Source organism: Ctenopharyngodon idella, chromosome 5, assembly GCF_019924925.1.
Source record: "Ctenopharyngodon idella isolate HZGC_01 chromosome 5, HZGC01, whole genome shotgun sequence".
NCBI lineage: Eukaryota > Metazoa > Chordata > Actinopteri > Cypriniformes > Xenocyprididae > Ctenopharyngodon > Ctenopharyngodon idella.
Window position 1 is genome coordinate 27460009 of NC_067224.1, and position 21630 is coordinate 27481638.

Consider the following 21630-nt stretch of genomic DNA (forward strand, 5'->3'; position numbering starts at 1 on the left):
CGATAATGTTTGTAATAGTATCTATTCAGTGCGTTATTAAAAGGTGCGAAGTATAACACGGCCATGAGGTTTTGTGCTAGAACAGAGCATGCTGGCATGAATTGTTCTCGCTGTGACATATGACTGAATCTTGTTATTGACCAGTTGACTAGTTAACCTTTAAAAGAGCGAGTTACAGTAATGTGGCAGTCCCTACCATGGTAAGCTTTTTACAGTATCACATGGCATACTGTAATGTAAAATGCATGATCTGATCAATCTGATGTTACAGAGTCATTGACTGTTTCCTCTCCCTTGTACTCTTATCCTGCTCTGTGTTTACAAATTGCAAATCTCTGTCACACACACACACACTGAACAATGTGGTTATCATCTAAGATAAATCGCTTATAATGTAAAATTAATCATTACATTTGGTTATCTGTATCGGAAATGTGAAATGTTGGAGCATAAAGTTATGCTTTCAAGAGTTAAAACAGTTCATTGTAAGGACAAAACTGTATTAATGACAAAATAAAAGCTATTACAAATGTAATCCAATCCATATACTTTTAATTTCAATACTACAGCTTGGGGACAGATGAAAATCTTAAATTGTACCTTTATAAGAAATGGTACAGCTATTCAAAAATATATATTCAGAAATTCAGAATCACACACTTTAGCACACCAAAGTTCTAATCAAAATTCTTGTCATAAAAAATGTATACACCTATGCCTTGACACATTTACAGAACATGTGCTTCACAGCTCTATGTTTTTGTGCTGGTCATATTGTCTGTGCAGCCAGGCCTTCAGCAGTGGGAGGTTCTTGTCCATCCAGCGAATGTTCTCTTCAATGTTTTCCAGGGCCTGCTGAATACACCTCAGTTCTGCTCCAGTTTCAGCCCGCAAGGAACTGAAGAAACTACGAACCTGACGGAGTAGAGAAAAACGCTCAGAGTTATCTGATCACAAACTGATGAAAGCTCCTAATTACTTGTTTGGTTCAATAAACTATATAATACCTACCTCAGCTAGCATTTCTCTGGTGGAATACTGGTTGGTCACTCCTACTACCATGTGCGCTATGGAGTGTGAGCCAAGATCAAACCTATAAACAAATGTTTCAAGTCATAAAAGGGCTCACAATATACCACTATCGTGTGCCTAATTAAACCAGTATCTCACTTCTTAATCAGGGAGTCCCAGTTAGCTTGTAAAAAGTCCCATGCGTGTTTGTAGGCCTTAGGATTTTTACTGACTGACGTTACAACATATGGCAGATCCTGAGTCTTCATCACCTCTCCCACCAGACTCTGCTCCATCATCCTGACAGAAAGAAAAAGATGACATTAGTGATTTATACTTATTTTTTTAAAGGAATAGTTCACTTTCAAATAAAAATTTCCTGATAATTTACTCACCCGCATGTCATCCAAGATGTCCATGTCTTTCTTTCTTCAGTCGAAAAGAAATTAAGGTTTTTAATGAAAACATTCCAGGATTTTTCTCCTTATAGTGGACTTCAATGGCCTCCAAACGGTTGAAGGTCAAAATTACAGTTTCAGTGCAGCTTCAAAGGGCTTTAAACGATCGATACCAGACGAGGAATAAGGGTCTTATCTAGAGAAACGATCGGTCATTTTCTAAAAAAAAAAAAAAAAAAAATCAAAATATATATGCTTTATAGGCACAAATGATCGCATCACAAGTGCTTCCACCAGAACGCGACTCCGTATTCTTCAAAAAGCTTACACTAAATGTCCTACGCCTTCCCTATTCAACTTACGGAAAAAACGGAACTGGCGCCGCGTTCGTTCCGTAAGTTGAATAGGGAAGGCGTGAATACGGAATCGCGTTCTGGTGGAAGCACTTGTGATGCGATCATTTGTGCCTATAAAGCGTATACATTTTTATTTTTTTTTAGAAAATGACATTGTTTCGCTAGATAAGACCCTTATTCCTCGTCTGGTATTGTTTAAAGCCCTTTGAAGTTGCACTGAAACTGTAATTTTGACCTTCAACCGTTTGGAGGCCATTGAAGTCCACTATATGGAGAAAAATCCTGGAATGTTTTCATCAAAAACCTTAATTTCTTTTGGACTGAAGAAAGAAGGACATGGACATCTTGGATGACATGGGGGTGAGTAAATTATCAGGAAATTTTTATTTGAAAGTGGACTGATCCTTAAGCTGATGAGTATATATAAATGTCTTGCCATTTTAACTTGTGATCGAGAGGGCTGGTCGTGAGGGCCATCTTTATTCTGCTCTTCATCGAGATGTACATGGACTCCTTGTACTTCTCAAACAGGAATTCCCAGCCATCCTCAGTCCGGGCCCCAACAGAAAACACAGCCATAGTAACGTCATTGGGAAGACTAGAGGACGGACGGACAAAAAAAAAAAAGTCCAAAGTTTTCTTTATCTTCTTAATGGTAACAGTGTCAAGTGAGTAAAAAAATAATTGTGAGAAGGGAAAGACAAAGATGGCCTCTGACCTCATATTCCCATCTGAGTCCCTCCACTTGTTGAAGAGCTGGGTGGCGGTGCTGACACAGGGTGGATGACCCCGCACACAGCCGAACAGAAGGAGGTAGCTCCGCAGCATCCTCTGAGACACAGAGCCATCATCAGTCCACGACTGCTGGTCTATGAGCTTCCTGAACAGCTGCAGTATGTAGCCCTGGACCACAGAGAGACAATCAACATCTGTTACACTTACAGCATGAACAGAATGGCAAGTTCATTTTTATTACTTATTTTATACACAATGGTAATTTAAAGTGCGTTACATAAGCATGATAAAGAGTTAAAAAAAAAAAAAAAAAAAAAAACACTTTTTGAATAATACATTTTCCTGACTTTTATAGTGATACATGATTACTGGATAAGGATTTTTAAAAATCACATTATCAGATTTGCACTCACCAAGGGCAATTTCTAGCCATTTAAATATTTTATAGCTTAGCAAAACTTTAAAAAAATAAAATAAAATATGGTCACACTTTATATTGGGTGTCCTTACCTACTATGTACTTACATCAAAAAATAAGTACAATGTATTACAGTGTAATGTATTGTGTTCATATTGTATTGCAAAACACTTTTGCTGCTATTGAGTTGGATACGGGTAAGTTTAGGGACAGGTTTGGTGGTATGGGTAGGTTTAACGGTGGGTTAAAAGGTAAGGGAAGGGTCAACAGTGTAATTATAGATGTAATTACATGTAGGTATTTTTAAAAATATAAGTACATGTAAATACATGTATATACACAATAAGTGCATTGTATAAAATGATTACATGTTAGTATATAGTAGTTAAAGACACTTAATATAATATGGGACCAAATGTATATTTGCTACAGAAATTTGAATTTTTCCATCACTTTTCCATCACTTTTTAAAATTATATTAACTTCCAGGACTATTTTAGGCCTGAAATCACAATTTCTCTAGATTTTACATGGACCTGGGAATCTAGTCTATACCAAATTTTATTTTACCAAAATACCATTATTTTATAATTTACACCATCGTTTAAAAGTTTGGGGTCAGTTAGAAATTAATATTATTAATTTCTTATTAATATTATTTATTCAGCTAATATACATTCAATTGATTAAAATTGACAGTTAAGAAATTTAACTTACAAAAGATTTCTATTTCAAATAAACACTGTTCTTTTGAACTTTCTATTCATCAAAGATAAAATGCATTACAGTTTCCACAAAAATATTAAGCAGCCCAACTGCTGAAAATTCAGCTTCATCTTTTTGATCAAATAAATGCAGTTTTGGTGAGCATAACAGATTTATTTAAAAAAAAAAAAATTACCAGCCCCAAACTTTTGATTTGACAGCACTGAGATTGTACTAAACAACATCCTATTAATTATGCAAATCATGAAATGAAATGAATTATAACTGATTCTCAGAATTGCTCAGATGAAATGAAGCTGATTTCAAGCCTGAATCATGAATGAATGAATCCAATGAATCCTCACTGACCTTCATCTGGTTTTCCAGCTCCACCATGTCTCTTTTCTCCATCAGTTTGTACAGAGGCACAAGCTCACTGAAGCCCTGTGTCACTGGCATAATCTCGGTTTCTTTGCTTAGATACAGGGTCAGGTCTAAAGCCTTATCCAGAGGAAGCTTACCAACACTGTCCAAAACACAAGGAGGGAGGATGTTTTTAAATCAACTAGGCCATGATTACTTTCCAACACTTTTATTGTCTGATCTGCAGTACTTTTGATCTACTTGTTTGACTCCTGATACATTTTCTTCCCACTGACCAATAAGAGCCACATGCAGAAGACTGAGGACTGACCTGACCAGCTGGAAGGCGTTGTTGATGAGGCTGGCCCGGTCGTTGCTGCTGAGCGCCGTGTGATTGTGTTTGAGCAGCCTGATGAGGTCATCCCAGCCAGAGCCCTCATAGTGCACGATGTAATATCCACTCATATCCACATTAAACTTGATCCAGTCCACCTCCTCCGGCAGATACAGCACGTCTATAATGACATATACAACAGACCTGTTAGAATTCAGTGCTACACTCGTAAAAATAATGCACAGTGATCTCATTCAAGAACCATTCTGAATTCCTCAAAGAACCTTTCAGTGAAGAACCATTTTTTCTATTTTTCCACTATAAAGAAACTTGTGTGCAAAGGAAAGGTTACATGAATGTTTAAGGTTCTTCAAAGAACCATAGATGCCAATAAAGAACCATTATTGTGTTTTATGGTAATCTGTCACACATATTATTCAGTCAGTGCTTTTGTCGTTTAGAGAAGTCATTTTTTTTCTCTAAATATAACATTTTAAAAAACTTGAACTAATATAATTAAATTATTATGAAACACTATATTATACAATATTACTAAATCATAATAGCACAAATGAATATTGTTGTCAAATAATGGTATTCAAACAAATACCTGTTTTGGTCTTCAGCAGGAAGCGGTGCACTGTTGTTGAGCCACTGGTAATGTAAGTCAATGGAACGTGCCACAGGAAGCTGTAACCAGCAACATGGTAACATGAGCGACAGTGGCCACCGGCGATGCGATGTGGCCGTTTCCAAGTTGAAAAAAGTTTAAGCAAATTAGTTCAGATTCAATGTGCCAGTGTGTCTCCTGTGAGTGAGATACTGTTTTCGAATATTCTTTCTAATGGAGACATTTGTGTTACTGTGAGTGATTTCACTTTGTAAATGATTTATCTCTGCCCACATACAAGAATATCCTTTTAAAAATGATGTGTGGAAAAACGTGTCAAAACTTTTTCAACATTCTGAGAGACTTCATGCATTGATAATCATTCATCTTGTTCATGATATGATGTATTATTCACTGCTGCCCCGGTGATTTCTCAGCAAGAAAACTGCTTGTCAGAAGAGAATGACATCTTATATTGGCCTGCAGTACATCTTAAGTGTGATCTCATTTTCAAAAATATAAACACTAAAATCATAAAATATAAAATCACTGTCAGTTTAAACAGGCTTAAAAACAAAGAAAAAACAAACAAACAATGTAGATACTTGATAATAATAACCTTGATGTTTGTGAAAGGTCGTCACTCTTGAGGTAACGCTCTTGACTTAGTCTGACTTCGCGACCTTTGACCTCCACTGTAATGAGTGGAAAGCCCTCCTGCAATGTCCATGTTTCCATCATAGCCTTAACATCCAGCTCATCCTCAGAGTGCCATTTCTAAGAGATACAATATCACAGAAATACATCACAACACCAGTTAAAAACGGTGTATAATGTGTTTAGATTAATGATGTAAGCAAAAACTCACAGAAGCTCCAGAGTCTGAGACTGAGCGCCGGCAAGACTCATCACCCTTCAGTCTGCCCTCATCCAGACCATCAGAGTCACAAACCTATAACATTGAAAACCTGTTGTTAACACTTACAACACATTGTAAGACATTCTGATCTTGTACTCTTAAGGTGCGCTTGAACACTATGTGAAATCTCAGTAGAGAAAACGTTATGCAAAATTCCTTATGTGTTGACTGTGCATGTATTGACTGGATTTCACATGTGAAAATTTGCTGAACAACAGCAAATGTGACCGCTCCGAATGAATTAGCTCACACTGTTTGCCGCAGAGTACTCACATTGGTTAGACTTTCCCACAAGTTACTATTGACTGTGTTCTGGTAACTGTAGCGTTTCAGGTATCTCACAATGCCCAATTTAAAGGCCTCTGGGGACAGAAACTCTCTCAGCATGTTCAGAATACAAGCCCCCTGAAATGACATTCACAACTGTAACATGCTTTTAAAAAGCTGGAAAGACAAGAAAGAAAAATGTTTTTACTGGAAAGCTTTCCCAAGTTTTATAATGCACCTTGTCATAGGAAACATCATCAAACATTTCCTGTATCTGAGAAGGGTTCTCCACCGGCGTGGACACAGGGTGAGAGGAGCTTAAGGAGTCCACCTCCATGGCCTCAAAACACTTCCCCAGGAAATAATCCTCCTGTTGCACAAAGATGATTGGGGTTCAATTTAGCACAAATCTTCAACCAACTCTGGCTGAGTGCTTTTAAAATTGTCATTATGGAAATAAAAAGCCAAAAGCTAAAATGAAATGCAGCAACGGCCACCAATTTTACAAAAACTTACAACTTGCAGTTCAGGATTGGTGATGTTAACAGACACAAACTCCATGAACTTGGCAAAACCTTCGTTCAGCCACAGATCATTCCACCACTGCATGGTGACCAGATTACCGAACCACTGACAAGAAAAGACACAGAATGAACCATTCACTGATTATCCACAGCAACTGGTCACTTACTAGAATCATATAATACCTCCCATTATACACACACACACACACACACACAAAAAAAAAAAAAACAGTTAATGTCATAAGTTCACCTGATGGGCCAGTTCGTGAGCGATGATCATTGTGATGCCCAGTTTGTCAGAAGCAGAAGACTTGTGGGGGTCGAAAAGAAGGGCTGATTCCCGGTAGGTGGTCAGACCCCAATTCTCCATTGCTCCAGACTGGAAGTCTGGGATAGCAGCAAGATCTACGGAGCAGATTATATAAATGTTGAGCCAAGAAATCTGTCCTTTGCATGTTAAATAGTAGACAAAAATATGCAGCTAACCCTGTTTGGGCAGAGGGTAAGGAATATCAAAGTAGTCATCATAGAAGTCAAGCAGCTTCACTGCAGCATCCAGAGCAAACTCTGCCTGGTCGATCTTCTCTGGCACAGCATATACCGAAATCTAAATTCACATCAAATAAATGCTATTTAGCAGGATGGCAAGAAGTGATAAATGCTGGAGGTGGGATCTTACAGTACATCAGGGCTTTATCATTAACTCAGTGGTTTTAATGATCTGAGACGGAGCATCTTCTAACCTGGACTCCATGCTGACTGGTCTTGCTGATAGAGAGAAAGTCAGAGACAATGAAGGCCACCAGGTATGTGCTCATCTTTACACTCACATCAAACTGGTCCTCAAACAGGCCGCCTGGCAGCTCTAATGTTCTCAGCTGGAGTAAAGAAAAAAAAGAGTATGCTTAACAGAAGAATCAGAGTCTTCCCATGGCAGATTAATAGTTCATGTCGCAGTATGATTAATTCAAGTTTTACATGGAATACAGAAGGATTGATCAACAGGTTCTATAGATATTATAGCACCTTAGGCATGTTTGAGAGGGCAATATGCTTTGCTTCTCTGCGAATCCGCATGGAAAAGTTTGCTTTGAAGGCAGGTTCATCAAAACAGGGAAAGGCTGCTCGGGCACTAGTCGGCTCAAACTGTGTGGAAGCCACAACCCTGAAAACGTGAATGGCACATTAACAGATTATTTTTTCCAAAAATAAAAAAAATAAAACACTTCAGAGCCACTTGTAGAGACACTGACTAAAAATCTTAAGTGTTTACATAAGGTTTCTCACCTGACGTCTCCCTTGGTGGTGCGATATGTGCTTTTGTAAAATCCATGAAAGCTCTCAGAGAGGTTGGCGGCAAACCCCAGTTCAATTGAATATACACGGCCTCTCTTTAGCAGCGCGTTATCAGATATAAGTGCAATCTGCTGGAAGTATGGGTACTCTAGCACCTTTAAGGGCTGCAGCTGATTCATATCTGAACCTAGCAACCTTGCATTGGAGATCTGAAGATCCTTGCTGTGCAGTATTATAAACTTGGTGTCTTGATGCACCTCAATTTGGATCTGCGCCAATCCAGTAAAGTCTAAACTTGTGAGGTTGGGGTGGATAAGAAGATGATAATGAAGGGGAGCTACTGTGTCTGGAAGTCTCATTTTGTTCCATGGGAATGGTTCTCCATTGCTTGATATAGGGAATGTATTGGGCTCTTGAGCGACTGCAGCCCAAATGTGAATGATGGAAAGGGTTATTAGATTCACAAGCAGAGCAAAGCGACTCATGTCGAGTACTACTTGGAAGCTCTGTAAAAGGTAAAGGAAAAACATATTATAAAAATTCTGATAATATAAAACAAGCCCATCAGTTCAACAAAAAAGACTGAGTTCTGTTTTTTCAACATAACCGATTTAAAAGTAATTTTTTGAGGAAGTGTATTACAATGACAACGCATATCGCCTTTATGAGAAGTCTCAAATCCGCGAATCGATTCTTTTGAACAGTTCGTTTACGTCATGACGTAATCATGCACCGTCTACTCTAAAACATCCCAATAAGTGGTTAATAAGGGTGTTTATTGTAATTTCACGTCTCACACATCTGTTAGCTGCAGATATGATTCTGCTCATAAAACATAATTTAAAAATAACGTTTTTTTTTTTTTTTTAACGTTTTAGTACTGTTTGTTAAAATCAACTGTCTCTGGGTCATGAAACACTAAACTACATTTTATGTAGTTCTAAACGTAGGTTCGGGAGGAGCCTAAACATTCAGTCCTGTCAATCATCATTACGAGCGTATATAAGCAGCAGTCACTGCGTCATCCTAGCGACAATTCTTGCAGCATCCCTCCTCCTGTCCATCTCCTCCTCTATTTCTCTTATTTATTCTCCCTCTGCGCAGTACTGTTATAGGGAGGTTTAGCCGAGCCTCGGGTTCGAGCCTCCTTCGAGGACCACAAGCCAAGTTTGTGTTTACCATTAACACAAACTGACTGAATGGGCAGGCGAAACTTGTGAACTGATATGTTAACGGAAGTAGCCTATGTGTGTTACACATCATATTACTAGCACCTGTTCATTTTTAATTGTAAGGGGAAATTTTGAACTTATTCGCGCTATTTCGCCTTCCGGGTTTAAAATCTTCATGTCCTGCAGTCAAGTCGTAAATATTTCCAGTTCGTAATGCTCCACTATCATAAATCAGCTCACAATTTTTCAACTAGTCTTACATGTCCGACAGAGACGGTTTTCGGTTCAGTCACTGAATTGCTGACTGGTTTCCGACTCAAAAGAACGGACACTGCGAATGCAGTAGCCATTTAGCATTTGGGGTAGTAAATTATATTTTTAAAAATTCGTTGTAAATGTAATGATATTCTACTTTAGGTAATTAGCTTCTTTGCACGACACCTTGTCCAAAGTAAACTGAAACAGCACTGCGCGTGCCGTGCAATACACATAACCAAACGTCATAAGCACGGTATTGTCACGTGCAAGAGATAAAGTTCAAGTATATCTTTATATGAACAAATACTTACGATTACGAACTACGCTTTTCAGTTAAAATCCTCGACCTGTTCAAAAAAAAAAAAAGAATCCAGCTATGGTTCAGCTGAGCACTTCGAATCAATGAATGTGAAAGTGAAAATAGAAATCTTGTTTAACATTTGCATCATGGGAAGCAAATTTTTAAATTAAAGGCGGTGCAATAACTGAGTAACAGTAGTATTAAAGAGGATAATTTAAGGTAACAATAAAAATAAATAGCCTACAATCAGCAGCTAATATGTTAAGTTGCATACAAAGTGGTAACCATGCGGACGCATGTTGCCAGATCCTCTCCCTCAGTTCCCCAGTCTGTGGAACTCGACCTGCAACAGAAGAAAGATGACATTGAATATTGTGATTTTTAAACAAACAAACAAACCAACCAACCAAAGTATTAGATGGAAAAAAATATGGGAATTTAATGTCAGTAGGAAAAAAAACATGGGGATTTAATGTCAGTAGTTGTCATTATTATGTGCATAGTCCGTAAACATTTTAGACATATTGTATAAACAAGAAAAACAGCAGAATGGGACCTTGAGCACCAAAAAAAAGTTCTTAGTTTTTAAATTTGTTACAGTAATGGTGGAGATTAAAGAATATTACTTTTTTTTGTGGTGGTGGTGGTCATAAAATGTGACTGTCAATGCTTATAACTCAGTTGTGTATTCATAGATGTATTACTAGAACATGTAGTTTTACAGTCAATCCGAGACTAGAGTGCCAGGAGATAAAGTCCACCATGACATTTCACAAAAAATCATTAATGAGTAAACTTTATGGTTCAGTTAAATCTCTCTTATCAGGAATAGGGATTTTAGAATGACAGTTAGAAGGACAAAATGCATAATTTCATCCATATGATCTTGTCACTATGATCATAACAGTTAATTCACACCCACTATCCCACCACTCTCGTCACAGGCTTTATTAGAGGAGGGTAGAGCTGGTTAGACATTCAGAAGGTGCAGGGCTCTGACATTCAAACATTATGCTTAAGGAGGTGTTGTTGGGTCTCCTCGCAGGGGCAGGGGTTTTTACTGTAGGGATTCTGTTGGGACACTTCGCCATTGACAAGGGCAGTTCATTGCCAGACTGGGTCCGGGATGCATCTCGTGATGTGGATGAAAGTATCATTGAGAAATTCCTTGCAGAATTGGACACCAATGAAATTAAAGAGAACCTCAGGTAAAGTATTTATAATGAAGCACATGAGTATAATATTCTAAAACGATTAAATGGCCAGCTTTGTAGAACATCAATCCATATGGAGTTGTTTGTTTCAGCTGATTTGAGAATTTATTTTTGTCTTCTTTATCCAAAGGGAGCTGAGTAAGGTTCCCCACATGGCCACCACACCTGGAGATGAAGCAACTGTAGATTTTATGCTGAAGAGATGGCAGGACCCCAAAACAGGCTTGGACAATGCATGGAGAGAGGAATACAAGGTGTATCTGTCATTCCCTAACAAAACAAACCCCAACAAAGTCTCTGTTGGTAAGATAGATATCTATTCAATATATAGAATATCTATTCAACGCATAACATTTTTAGTTCTGAATAGAGAACAGTCTCTAGATTGTGACATTTTAGATTTGCTTTTAACACAATGAATGTGATCAAAATAATATATTATCCAAAAAATTTAATGATGTATAGGAAACTTAAGAATGAAAAACTCTCTGTTTTATTTAGTTGATCCAGAAAACACAGTCCTGTTTACGGCAAGAGAGAAAGAGAAAGCATACAAACCAGACCAGGAGGACCCAGAGGTGGTCCAGCCTTTCGCAGCATATTCCCCTGCAGGAAATGTCAAGGTGTGCAGCCTTAATATGCTTCATAGTTCATGAATACTTACATATTCTTTAAATAAACATCGTTTTAGTTTACTGGCATAATCCATCCATTTAATTCGTAAAGCTGTAGTATACAGTATACACTACCGTTCAAAGGTTTGGGGTCAGTAAAAACGTTTTTTTTTTTTGAAAGAAATTAATATTTTTGTTCAGCAAGGACACATGAAATCGATCAAAAGTGACAGTAAAGACATTTATAATGTCAAATAAATACTGTTCTTTTGATCTTTCTATTTAAAGAATAATGTATTACAGTTTCTGCAAAAATATTAAACAGTTTTCAACATTGATAATAATAAGAAACGCTTGTTGAGCAGCAAATCAGCATATTAGAATGATTTCTGAAGGATCATGTGACACTTAAAACTGAAGTAATGGCACTGCAGGAATAAATTACATTTTAATATATATTATATTATATTTTAAATTATATTTTAAATTGTAATAATATTTCAGAATATTATTTTTGATCAAATAAATGCAGCCTTGGTAAGAATAAGGGATTTCTTTCAAAAACATTACAAATACAGACACCACACTTTTGAAACTCATTGTGCATTTAATAAATTAATAAATTATTATATTACTTTTTTCACTTTCAATTATTTTCTTTTCTACTCAGTTTTTCCATTTTGTTTTAATTTTTAAAAACGCCTCCTCTGATGGAGATGTTATCATGACATAAAGCCTATTATCTTATTACATAATGACACAGCATAACTTATGACATATCTGAGCAAGAGAATACAATCGTCTTTATTGCACTTGATTGTTTTAAAAAGCAAAACGGTGTGTAATGACCTTTGAGGCTATCGCACACCACGTCACTGGAGTTAAATCATCTACTGATAGCTAGATATTTTTTCTTTCACTGTTCCATTATATTGACTTTTTAAATGAGTTTATTGTACGCATATCTTGCTAATCACTAACTTTATCAAAAGCTGATATGATTATGTAATTTTAGATATTATGGAAGTGAAACTTATGTCTGAATCAAATTGTGATATGGTCCAATATATTGACTCATATGTCTTTTATTTGCAGGGAAAACTTGTCTATGCAAACCAAGGTAAAATGAGTGACTATGAGCTGTTAAACAAAACACTGAATCTGACGGGATGCATCGCCATCACCAGATACGGAGGAGAAGGGAGATCGAAAAAAGTGAGAAAACACTAGTTAAATTTTAAAAAGGAAAATGCAGCATGAGGGTATCAGTTTAGAAGACTGTTAGTAGTTTTATCGCCTTGAATGCATAAAAACATATTTACTCTCCTGTGACATGAATATAACAGGCTATAAATGCAGCCAAGTTCGGAATTGTTGGGGTGCTGGTCTATACTGAGCCATATGACATTAATGATGGCCTGGTGTCAGAAAGTGAAACCTACCCTCACTCCTGGTATCTGCCACCCTCTGGCGTCGAGCGAGGCTCATACAACATTGACTTTGGAGACTTGTTAACACCTTACCTAGCTGCAAAAGGTAACCGGTGATTTTTTACATGAAAACACATAAGTTATATTTCATATGATACATAAACAACAACAGATGTAAATGGTTTCGTTTGTAGATGATACCTACAGAAGACCAAAAGAAGACATAACGGGTATTCCACCAATTCCAGCACAGCCAATAGGGTTTGAGGATGCTGAAATATTAATCTGGTAAGCGTAACTGTTTAAACATACTTCTTATTTCTTTAGTTACCTCCTTTTTAGAATGTTTCCTTCTAATTCCGACTGAATTATCTGTGACAGTGAGCTTGATGGGGACAATGCCCCTGATGAATGGCAAGGCTCACTTAACTGCATATACAAACTTGGTGGGCCAGGGTTCAAACCCACGTCTTCCTTAAACAACAGGTAAATGCTGCATATTTGTGCCCAATATATATCTTCCAATGCTTGAACAAGTATGGTTACAAAATGAAAATAATGTTTTGTTTTGTCTGTCAGCAATGTACACTTGGACATTTATAACACAGAGAGGCTGGAAAATTCAGCGAATGTTATGGGAGTAATCCGAGGCAGTGTGGAGCCAGGTAAGTTATATTTGTCATAGTCATAGAAATTATTTGGACACCTAAGTCACACATTAAAAATGTCTGAAATCTAGCTTGAGCACCAAAGGATGTGACACTGAAGACTAGAGTAATGGCTGCCGAAAATTCAGCCTTGCCATCACAGGAATAGTTTACATTTTAAAATATATTCAAATAGAAACAGTTATTTTATATGGTAACAACACACTGCTCGGCCAAAAAAAAAAAAGTCAGTGTTTGGATTTGAATACTTAAGAATCTATGAATGGATCATTATTACAGTGATTATTATGTTTCTAGCATGTTATATGTTTGGCAACGGTTCTTTTAACCCTTAAAAATGGAGTGTGTAGCTTTTCATTTCTTAAACAACCATGTATTAAGATGTATCATGGCCACATTCCAGGATGACAATGTCAAGATTCACCAGGGTTAAAATTGTGAAAGAATGGTTCAGAGAGCCTGAAGAATCATTTTCACACATGAATTGGCACCTCTGAGTCCAGACCTTAATTTCATGGAAAGTCTTTGGGATGTGCTGGAGTAGACTTTATAGAGTGCAGGACTCTTGCATTATCAATACAAGATCTTGACCAAAAATTGATGCACCTCTTGATGGAAATAACATCACAACATTTATTTCCATCAAGAGGTGCATACATTTTTGGTCAAGATCTTGTATTTACAATGCAAGAGGTGAGCACTCTGTAAAGTCTCCTCCAGCACATCCCAAAGACTTACACTGAGGTTAAGGTGCCAATTCATGTGTGAAAATGATTCTTCATGCTCCCTCCCAACAATTCTTTCACAATTTTAACCCAGGTGAATCTTGACATTGTCATCCTGGAATATGGATATGATACATCTTAATGGTTGTTTAAGAAATGAAAAGCTACACACTCCATCTTTTAGGGTTAAAAGAACCGTTGCTAAACATATAACATGCTAGAAACATAATAATCACTGTAATAATGATCCATCCATAGACTCTTAAGTATTTGCCTATTAAAATACAAACAGCGAATTTTTGTTTTTGGCCGGGCAGTGTATTTCTCCATATTACAGTGTTTACTGCATTTTTTCTTGTTGAAGCATTTTGTTATTTAAGGTAAAGACATTTTGAGGTCACTGTATTTGTGAACTAATAAATTACATTTGCAAACTGTATTTCTGTATGTATGTTGTTCAGACAGGTATGTCATCTATGGGAACCACAGGGACAGCTGGGTTCACGGAGCCATCGACCCCAGCAGCGGCACAGCAGTGATGCTAGAGATCACCAGAGTGCTGGGGAAGATGGTGAAGGAAGGTGAGGCCTAATGACATCCAGATAACAACTGAAATTGCCATCAAATGTTACTTTAGGGCTGGTTGTAGTGACCCAAATGAAGTACTTTGCTATGGGACAAGGTGGTCTAGAGATACATACAGTGCATATAGTGTGATTTATCAAATTCTAGTCAAAATCAAACCGTAATTTTCTACCTGAAAGGGAAATGGCGACCTCGGCGGTCCATTATCTTTGGCAGTTGGGGAGCTGAAGAATTTGGCCTTATTGGATCTGCAGAATACACAGAGGTTTGCTAATAAAGACATCAGTAGCATTACTAAAAACTGGAATTAGAGCATGAAAGATTTTACCATTTTGGTGTTGAAAGCATTGTCCATTTTCAGGAGTACTTCAGTAAGCTGAGTGAACGCACTGTGGCGTACATCAACGTGGACATCTCAGTGTTTGGTACGAGTTGATGTTTTTCCTCTTTCAGTCAGAATATTACTTTCATCCTGTGTTCCACTTGCTGAAATGCTCTATGTCCACCACAGCGAATGCCACTCTAAAGGCTTCTGCTTCTCCAGCAGCACAGAGTGTGCTTTTTACTGCCTCCAAACAGGTGAGGAACAAGCCTTGTATATTACCTTACCTGAAGTGTGACTTTCATGTCCTTCATAAGGCTTTTACGAGTCATGTGCTTTCAGGTAAATGCACCTGGAACAACCAAATCAGTCTATGATAACTGGATACAATATTACAACAGAACCAGTCCAAATTATGGGATTATACCAAAGTATGCTCTTATTATTCCACAATAGTAGCTCATAGTTATAGCACCATGACTGGTAAAGTATTAATTCTCAATATTGTTAATTGTATTTGCAGTGTGGGCTTCTTGACAGGAGCAGGAAGTGATTACGCTGCTTTTATACACTACCTTGGAATAACTTCTATGGACATTTCCTATTATTATGACGGGGTATGTGCTAAGGCAATCAACCACTTGGCATTAAAAAAAGTTGATTGATAATAACAACATATTCTTGATCACTTTGCAGAGCAAAACAAGAGCGCGCATCTACCCAGCCTACCACACCGCTTATGACACCTTTGACTATGCATCTACGTACATTGATCCAGGTGAAATGAATACTAAGGTTCTCAAATGAGACAATATATATTTACTATTTAATACTAAAACATACTTATCAGCCTGTTCTTGTCTGTTCTATTTTAAATTCAAATGACTTTTCGTTATGCAGGTTTCACAAGTCACCAGGCAGTTGCCAGGACAGCTGGGAATGTGCTGGTGCGATTGGCTGACAGTCTTCTGTTGCCTTTTAACTGCAGTGACTATGCAGAAAGTCTGGAGCAGTACCTCAGTCAGGCGGTTACAGCCTTTGAGGAAAAACTTGCAGCTAATGGAATCTCTATGGGTGAGCTAACAAGATTCAAACTGTTTTGGAAGAGGGAAATGTTGCCTTTTTCCTAATCGTAATTGAATTTTGTCAACCTAAAAGTTAATACAAGCTGAGAGTGATGGAAGTGTGTAAGTGTCAAAGTGGCAATGAGCACTTTTTCCCATCCCAGAATCCTTGAAGAAAGCTGTTTTAATTTTATTTAGCGGAACAAAAACTGAGCAAAAGTAGACTACTTACAAAAAGTGAATATACTGTAAACAGTATGAACAGTTATATTTGATGCTCAAATTTTTACCATGATTTTCCTAAAAAATTATGCGGAATGTCTATTTACACTAAGTGCAAATAGCATCCCTTGTTGGCAAACACTATTTACACTAGCTCCGCCCACCAACATCTGGTTGGACCACTCAAGTTTTAAGAAAGATGTGCATAACGCGATCGACGCGGGTTCGAATCCGCCTTTGGCCTAGCTCGCATTTATTTTCAATAAAAATGCAAATACGGCTCTAAAAGTGGAAATAAACTGCGAACGACTGTTTAATAATATTAAAAGTGTTTATTGGGTAGGGTTAGGGGAAGGTGTAGGGAGGGTTTTTATTCTCCCAATAAGGCAGCATCCATTTAATAATTTTAATAAATATAATCATTTATACTCTATGATATTATTGTATCCTGTTAATGTACAAAAATACTAAGATGCAAATAGTATCTGCCAATATAAAGTATAGATAGAATCTAATTACTATTTACTCTTATTGCAAAGAACTGATATTTTACATGGTGTAAATAGAATCTATCGCTATTTTCACCTAGTGTAAATAGCATATCGCTAAGAAAATGCTGCTATTGTCACTTAGTGTAAATAGAATATATTGCTATTTTCACTTAGTGTAAATAGCATCTAATTGCTATTTACACTTATCTATTGCTATTTGCACTTAGTGCAAATAGCCGCTGCCAAAACTATGCCTGGATAATCAAGTAAACCTAAGTTGCTTCAGTCTAGTAAGTGTTCATCTTTAAATATTATTAACAATATAAAAATTATTTTTACATTAACTTCATAAAAATCTGAAAAAAGACGTGTACCACAACCTGAAGAGTGGCATTTTAAAATTATATTAAAAAGGCTAAGAAAGTATGAACTATCAATCAGACAACAGAAGGCATGTAGTAGACTGTATACAACCAGTTTTACAGATTTTTTTTTTTGCTCACGTTGATCATTTAGAGACCTTATAAATGTATGCATCAAATATGATACAGTAGGCTTTTATAGGGTTAAAGTGATGTAAAAAACCTGCTAACCTGCTCTGGTGTCAATGGTACATAACAGCATAAAAATTACTTCTGTCTTCACAACAGGCCTCTGAAGGCTCGCAGAATTAACGACCAGCTCATGCTGCTGGACAGGGCTTTTCTTGACCCATTAGCGTTCCCAGAAAAATATGCTTTCAGGTATGAAGCAGCATTATTAAAACATCCTGCTACTAATGACCAGTCCCTCATGAATAATAATTAGCATCCCACTGACCACCCTCTATTTGTTCAAGCTGATGTCACACCTGTTCGCAATCATTTCTAATGCTCTCTGGCATCACACAGGCACGTGATATGGGCGTCGAGGTCATCGAGTGTGCCCACCTTCCCCGGCCTGGCAGATGCAGTAGAGCAGGCTGAGAGCACCGGGCTGAAGAAAGACTGGGATCAGGCTCATAAACACTTATCCATCGTCACACAGGCCATCGCAGGAGCTGCACACACACTGGATGATGTGATTTAATGCACGCTGAACTTCAGACTTTAACATTTCCACAAAGAGAGGGAGAAATATTTACTGTTTTTGCCAAATAAAATTCCTAGACATTTTAAATTGAATATTTTTTCTGCTGTCAGAGAGTGTACAGATGTAAAAAATCATGTACAAATGTAAAAGAATTCTAAACTACCACTCCCAGCAGATTCCTAGTGCACTATTAAACAAAAACCTGTTTTCTGATAAAAAATCGTTTGACAAGTTGTTTGTAGTAAAAACATAATTTGCCTGCAATGAAGACTGAAATTTATTAAAGGGATAGTTCACCAAAAAATTTAAATTCTGTCATCATTTACTCACCCACATGATATCAAGATCTGTATGACTTAATTTCTTCTGTGGAACATGAAAGAACATTTTCAACAACTTTTTTTATCTGTACACTGAATGTCAATGGTGTCCAAAACAACAACAGAATTGTGTTTTTTTTGTTTTTTTTTTGCACTATCCCTTTAAATTAGGAGGAAAAGAAAAAAGCACACAGAATGCACTGTTTTCAGGCATGATTTATTGAAAACACACCAAAGTGATACTCTACAAACCTGGATTTTTCTTTAACAAGAGCAATTCTCTCTTCTGGGTATTAGTAAAATTAACAATACATTCGGTCACTGTGGCATTGTTCTTGAGTGCTAGGAAAGCATTAACAACTATATAATCAAACCCTTTTAATGTCTCTATCTTTTAAAAGTTTATAATACAATGTAATACAAGGCAAAAACCCACCACCAGTCTAGACTACATTGAGAACACAGAGTGAGTGAAAGTGGGAGGAGCCAGAGAGAGGAGGTGTGTGTGTGTGTTTGTATGTAAAAGAGACAGAGATAGAGAGAGAGAGAGAGAGAAAGAGCAGTTAGGGACCAATAAAACATATAAAACACACTTATCATTTTTTATCTAACATGGAAAAAGGTTAAGGCACATGATAGTTACAAACACATTTGCTACCAAGTTGTACACATACTGAATTTTGATGCTCTGAATTAATGATATCTACAATAGTATCCATTTCAACATCTTTTTTTTTTTTCTAGAAATATACAATCTGATGCAAATTCACACTCCGGGAACCTCTCGTACTACACGGTACCAAAATCCTTTGGTTGTATTCTGCAAAAAGGCAGTCAGGAACAGACAGTCAAATATTAATAATGAACATACACAAGGCTAAAGATCTCGATGTGAATGTACACAACATTTCATCTTCAAAAGTGAAAATTATTACAGTTATTTTGTTATTAGGAGTCTCTGTTAAAACACTATGAAAAAAAATCCTTGCTATAGAGAGTTATATAGAGTCACATGACAGAAATCAGATGATAAAGCAGACGCGTGTTGCTTGCCTCACATTACATGGAAACAGCCTGGAATAAAAACAAAATTTTTCATCCTACTTGGTATGTCAGTGTTTGTCCGTTTTTATGTATTTATATAAAAAAAAAATAATAATTTTTTAACACATTGACAGGTGGAACATTTACAGCATTTGCTTTTTTTCTCATCTCAGTGTCCAGATTGTAATATCCAATTTACAAATACATAAAACTAAAGGAATGAAAACAACATTAAAACTTTGTCATGCTTTTTTTGTTGTACTCAAGAGATACAGTTTTATGTCAAAGTATTTTGGCTTGCATAAGAGCTGAAATGAAAGGTAGTGTCTATCCCTGATTCCTCTTCTGTAATTCCTTGTCTTTTCTGGTGTCAACCATTCAGATCATTTTAAACATGTTTTCCAATTGAAGAAAAAAAAAAGAACACTGAAAATAAATGCTCCCATTTAACAAAGCAAGATGTAAAAAATAAAAAATATAAATAGACAATGAGAATGACTCTACAGCCTTTGATAAACATTTAACTAAAGCAATGATCTTTTTATTATATTATTATTATTAATTTTTATACAAACATGGCCATGCTTCATGTACGGAATACTGAATGTGTTCTGAACAAACTGTTATGGATTCAACATCTATTAATGTTATAAAGAAGATTGTGATTTTTCCCCACTCTTTTTTCTCTTTGTAACCTAATATACATTTATAAAACAACAAAAATATAAAATGCTTTTAAAATCTACTTTATGACAACAGGAGCAAGTGAATCCTCCTACTATCCCTCATACCACAATCTACATATTAACAAATAGATCTTTTTTTTCTCATTACCCCTTATTAAATAAACCAAAGCAAAAGCTGGTAAGTGCCAGTGTTACCCAGCATGCCTCTGCAGCTCGACATGTCAAGGGGAATACAGGATCAGCAGACCGAACCGGCTGAAAGCGCAGCAGCTCTCCTCTCTTCAGCTCCGCTATGAGCAGATATCAGTGTTCTCAGTGAGAAGAAACAAACACAGTGATAATATGTCTTTAAAGTTGCTTTATGAAGCCAGCACACAGAAATCGCAAAGCGTGCATTTCAATATAGACCCCCCGGACATTGCATGTGTCCCCACACCGTTGTAAAACAAAAAAAACCTTTCCTTTTAATCCTTCACAAGTGTCCTCAACTATTTTAGATAACCCAAACTTTCATTAACTCTACAAAATGAAAAAGAAAAAAAAAGAGTCACAATTCACTGCACTTCTGGGGAAAACAAATCCACAAAACAAACAGTAATCAGGCAGAAACGTACAACAAAAATAATATAGGCAAAATTATATATTTTTTTGTTTTGACATAAAAATAGTTTTTTTTTTTTTATTATTTCCTCTTCCCCCTCAATCCAATTCTTTCCAATACACGTCCACGTCCAAGACAGCACTTCCTGTACACTCAATCCATCCATCATTCCTGCAAATCCTCAGTTCTGGGTACACTATGTCCAGTGGGAATGTACATATGAGAAGTGGTATTTTTTTTTTCTTTTTCAAACTGTTTTTTTTCCTTTTCACAGAAATCTCAAAATACTGGCTGTTGAATGAAAGTTTGTATCTCTCGCTCTTTTAGGCAAAAGTCTTCGGATGAGTCCACATCACGGTGAGCTCTGCGGTTAATGGCAGTGGTGACTCGTGAAATCCTTGTGTGGTAAGATGTAGCGCTGTTGCGAGCTAAGCCTGCAGCGGAGAGGGCAGGAGAGCCACAGGTATCAGATGACAACATCAGACTACATGAAAATCTGTGTTCTAATGAAAGCTGTTTCTATTATGGTCACAGAACAAATACCTGATTACATTAAACATGCATAAGAATATGTTTGCAAAATGAAAGTGAGCATGTGATTGAATGATGGATGATTTTTAGGATGTTGAAACTAAGGACATGTTGTCTCTACATAACTTACCAGATCTAAACCATGTAGCCAAAGTTACAAAAAGAAAATATGATATTATGTTTAAACAAAACTTTCTTTACCCAAATTTGTTTTCATGAATCACAAACTAATAAGATCCTCTATAGACATGATCGAATTCTACATGTTTCAAAGGCCAGGATTGAAGTGATAATGGTTTTCTGCAAGACAGATACAGTATGGGATGAAGAATGCAAGAATGATGAGTAGATATTTGCCAAGCATGAGAGTGAAAA

General features: G+C 36.8%; 3 protein-coding genes across 9 annotated transcripts in view; 1 reads left to right on the forward strand and 2 right to left on the reverse strand.

Moving 5' to 3' along the window:
* Positions 1-535: 535 nt before the first annotated feature.
* erap1b (endoplasmic reticulum aminopeptidase 1b) lies at positions 536-9849 on the reverse strand. The gene is made up of 19 exons (XM_051892700.1): positions 9678-9849; positions 7928-8442; positions 7667-7805; positions 7384-7518; positions 7127-7247; positions 6891-7045; positions 6633-6746; positions 6355-6486; positions 6123-6254; positions 5799-5882; positions 5550-5707; positions 4931-5010; positions 4318-4501; positions 3993-4149; positions 2484-2668; positions 2202-2363; positions 1171-1311; positions 1012-1093; positions 536-915 (listed from the first exon to the last, which is right to left on the reverse strand). Exons 2-19 carry the CDS (start codon positions 8419-8421, stop codon positions 745-747), a joined length of 2826 nt encoding a protein of 941 aa, XP_051748660.1. The 5' UTR covers positions 8422-8442; positions 9678-9849; the 3' UTR covers positions 536-744.
* A 198-nt stretch (positions 9850-10047) lies between these two features.
* On the forward strand, positions 10048-19552 carry naaladl1 (N-acetylated alpha-linked acidic dipeptidase like 1). The gene is made up of 18 exons (XM_051892701.1): positions 10048-10875; positions 11012-11184; positions 11383-11504; positions 12591-12710; positions 12842-13031; positions 13120-13213; positions 13307-13411; positions 13505-13590; positions 14780-14899; positions 15083-15168; positions 15265-15328; positions 15415-15482; positions 15568-15656; positions 15749-15842; positions 15922-16003; positions 16126-16299; positions 17653-17745; positions 17893-19552. The coding sequence occupies exons 1-17, from the start codon at positions 10679-10681 to the stop codon at positions 17658-17660; spliced, it is 1872 nt and encodes a 623-aa protein (XP_051748661.1). The 5' UTR covers positions 10048-10678; the 3' UTR covers positions 17661-17745; positions 17893-19552.
* arvcfb (ARVCF delta catenin family member b) overlaps positions 18592-21630 on the reverse strand; it is a 137712-nt gene continuing 134673 nt past the window's right edge. For all 7 annotated transcript variants that reach the window (XM_051892695.1, XM_051892694.1, XM_051892692.1 and 4 more), the window contains one exon: positions 18592-21158. The gene's annotated coding sequence lies outside the window, so the exon portion shown is untranslated. The remainder of the gene's footprint in view (positions 21159-21630) is intronic.

Coding starts and splice junctions, on each gene's coding strand:
- erap1b (XM_051892700.1), bottom strand. CDS start 8,421: ATGAGTCGCTTTGCTCTGCTTGTGAATCTAATAACCCTTTCCATCATT. Junction 7,519..7,666: donor CCCTCTCAAACATGCCTAAG/GTGCTATAATAT, acceptor TCTTTACTCCAG/CTGAGAACATTAGAGCTGCC. Junction 1,312..2,201: donor CTCGATCACAAGTTAAAATG/GCAAGACATTTA, acceptor TCTTTCTGTCAG/GATGATGGAGCAGAGTCTGG.
- naaladl1 (XM_051892701.1), top strand. CDS start 10,679: ATGCTTAAGGAGGTGTTGTTGGGTCTCCTCGCAGGGGCAGGGGTTTTT. Junction 11,505..12,590: donor CCCCTGCAGGAAATGTCAAG/GTGTGCAGCCTT, acceptor TTTTATTTGCAG/GGAAAACTTGTCTATGCAAA. Junction 14,900..15,082: donor GGGGAAGATGGTGAAGGAAG/GTGAGGCCTAAT, acceptor TCTACCTGAAAG/GGAAATGGCGACCTCGGCGG.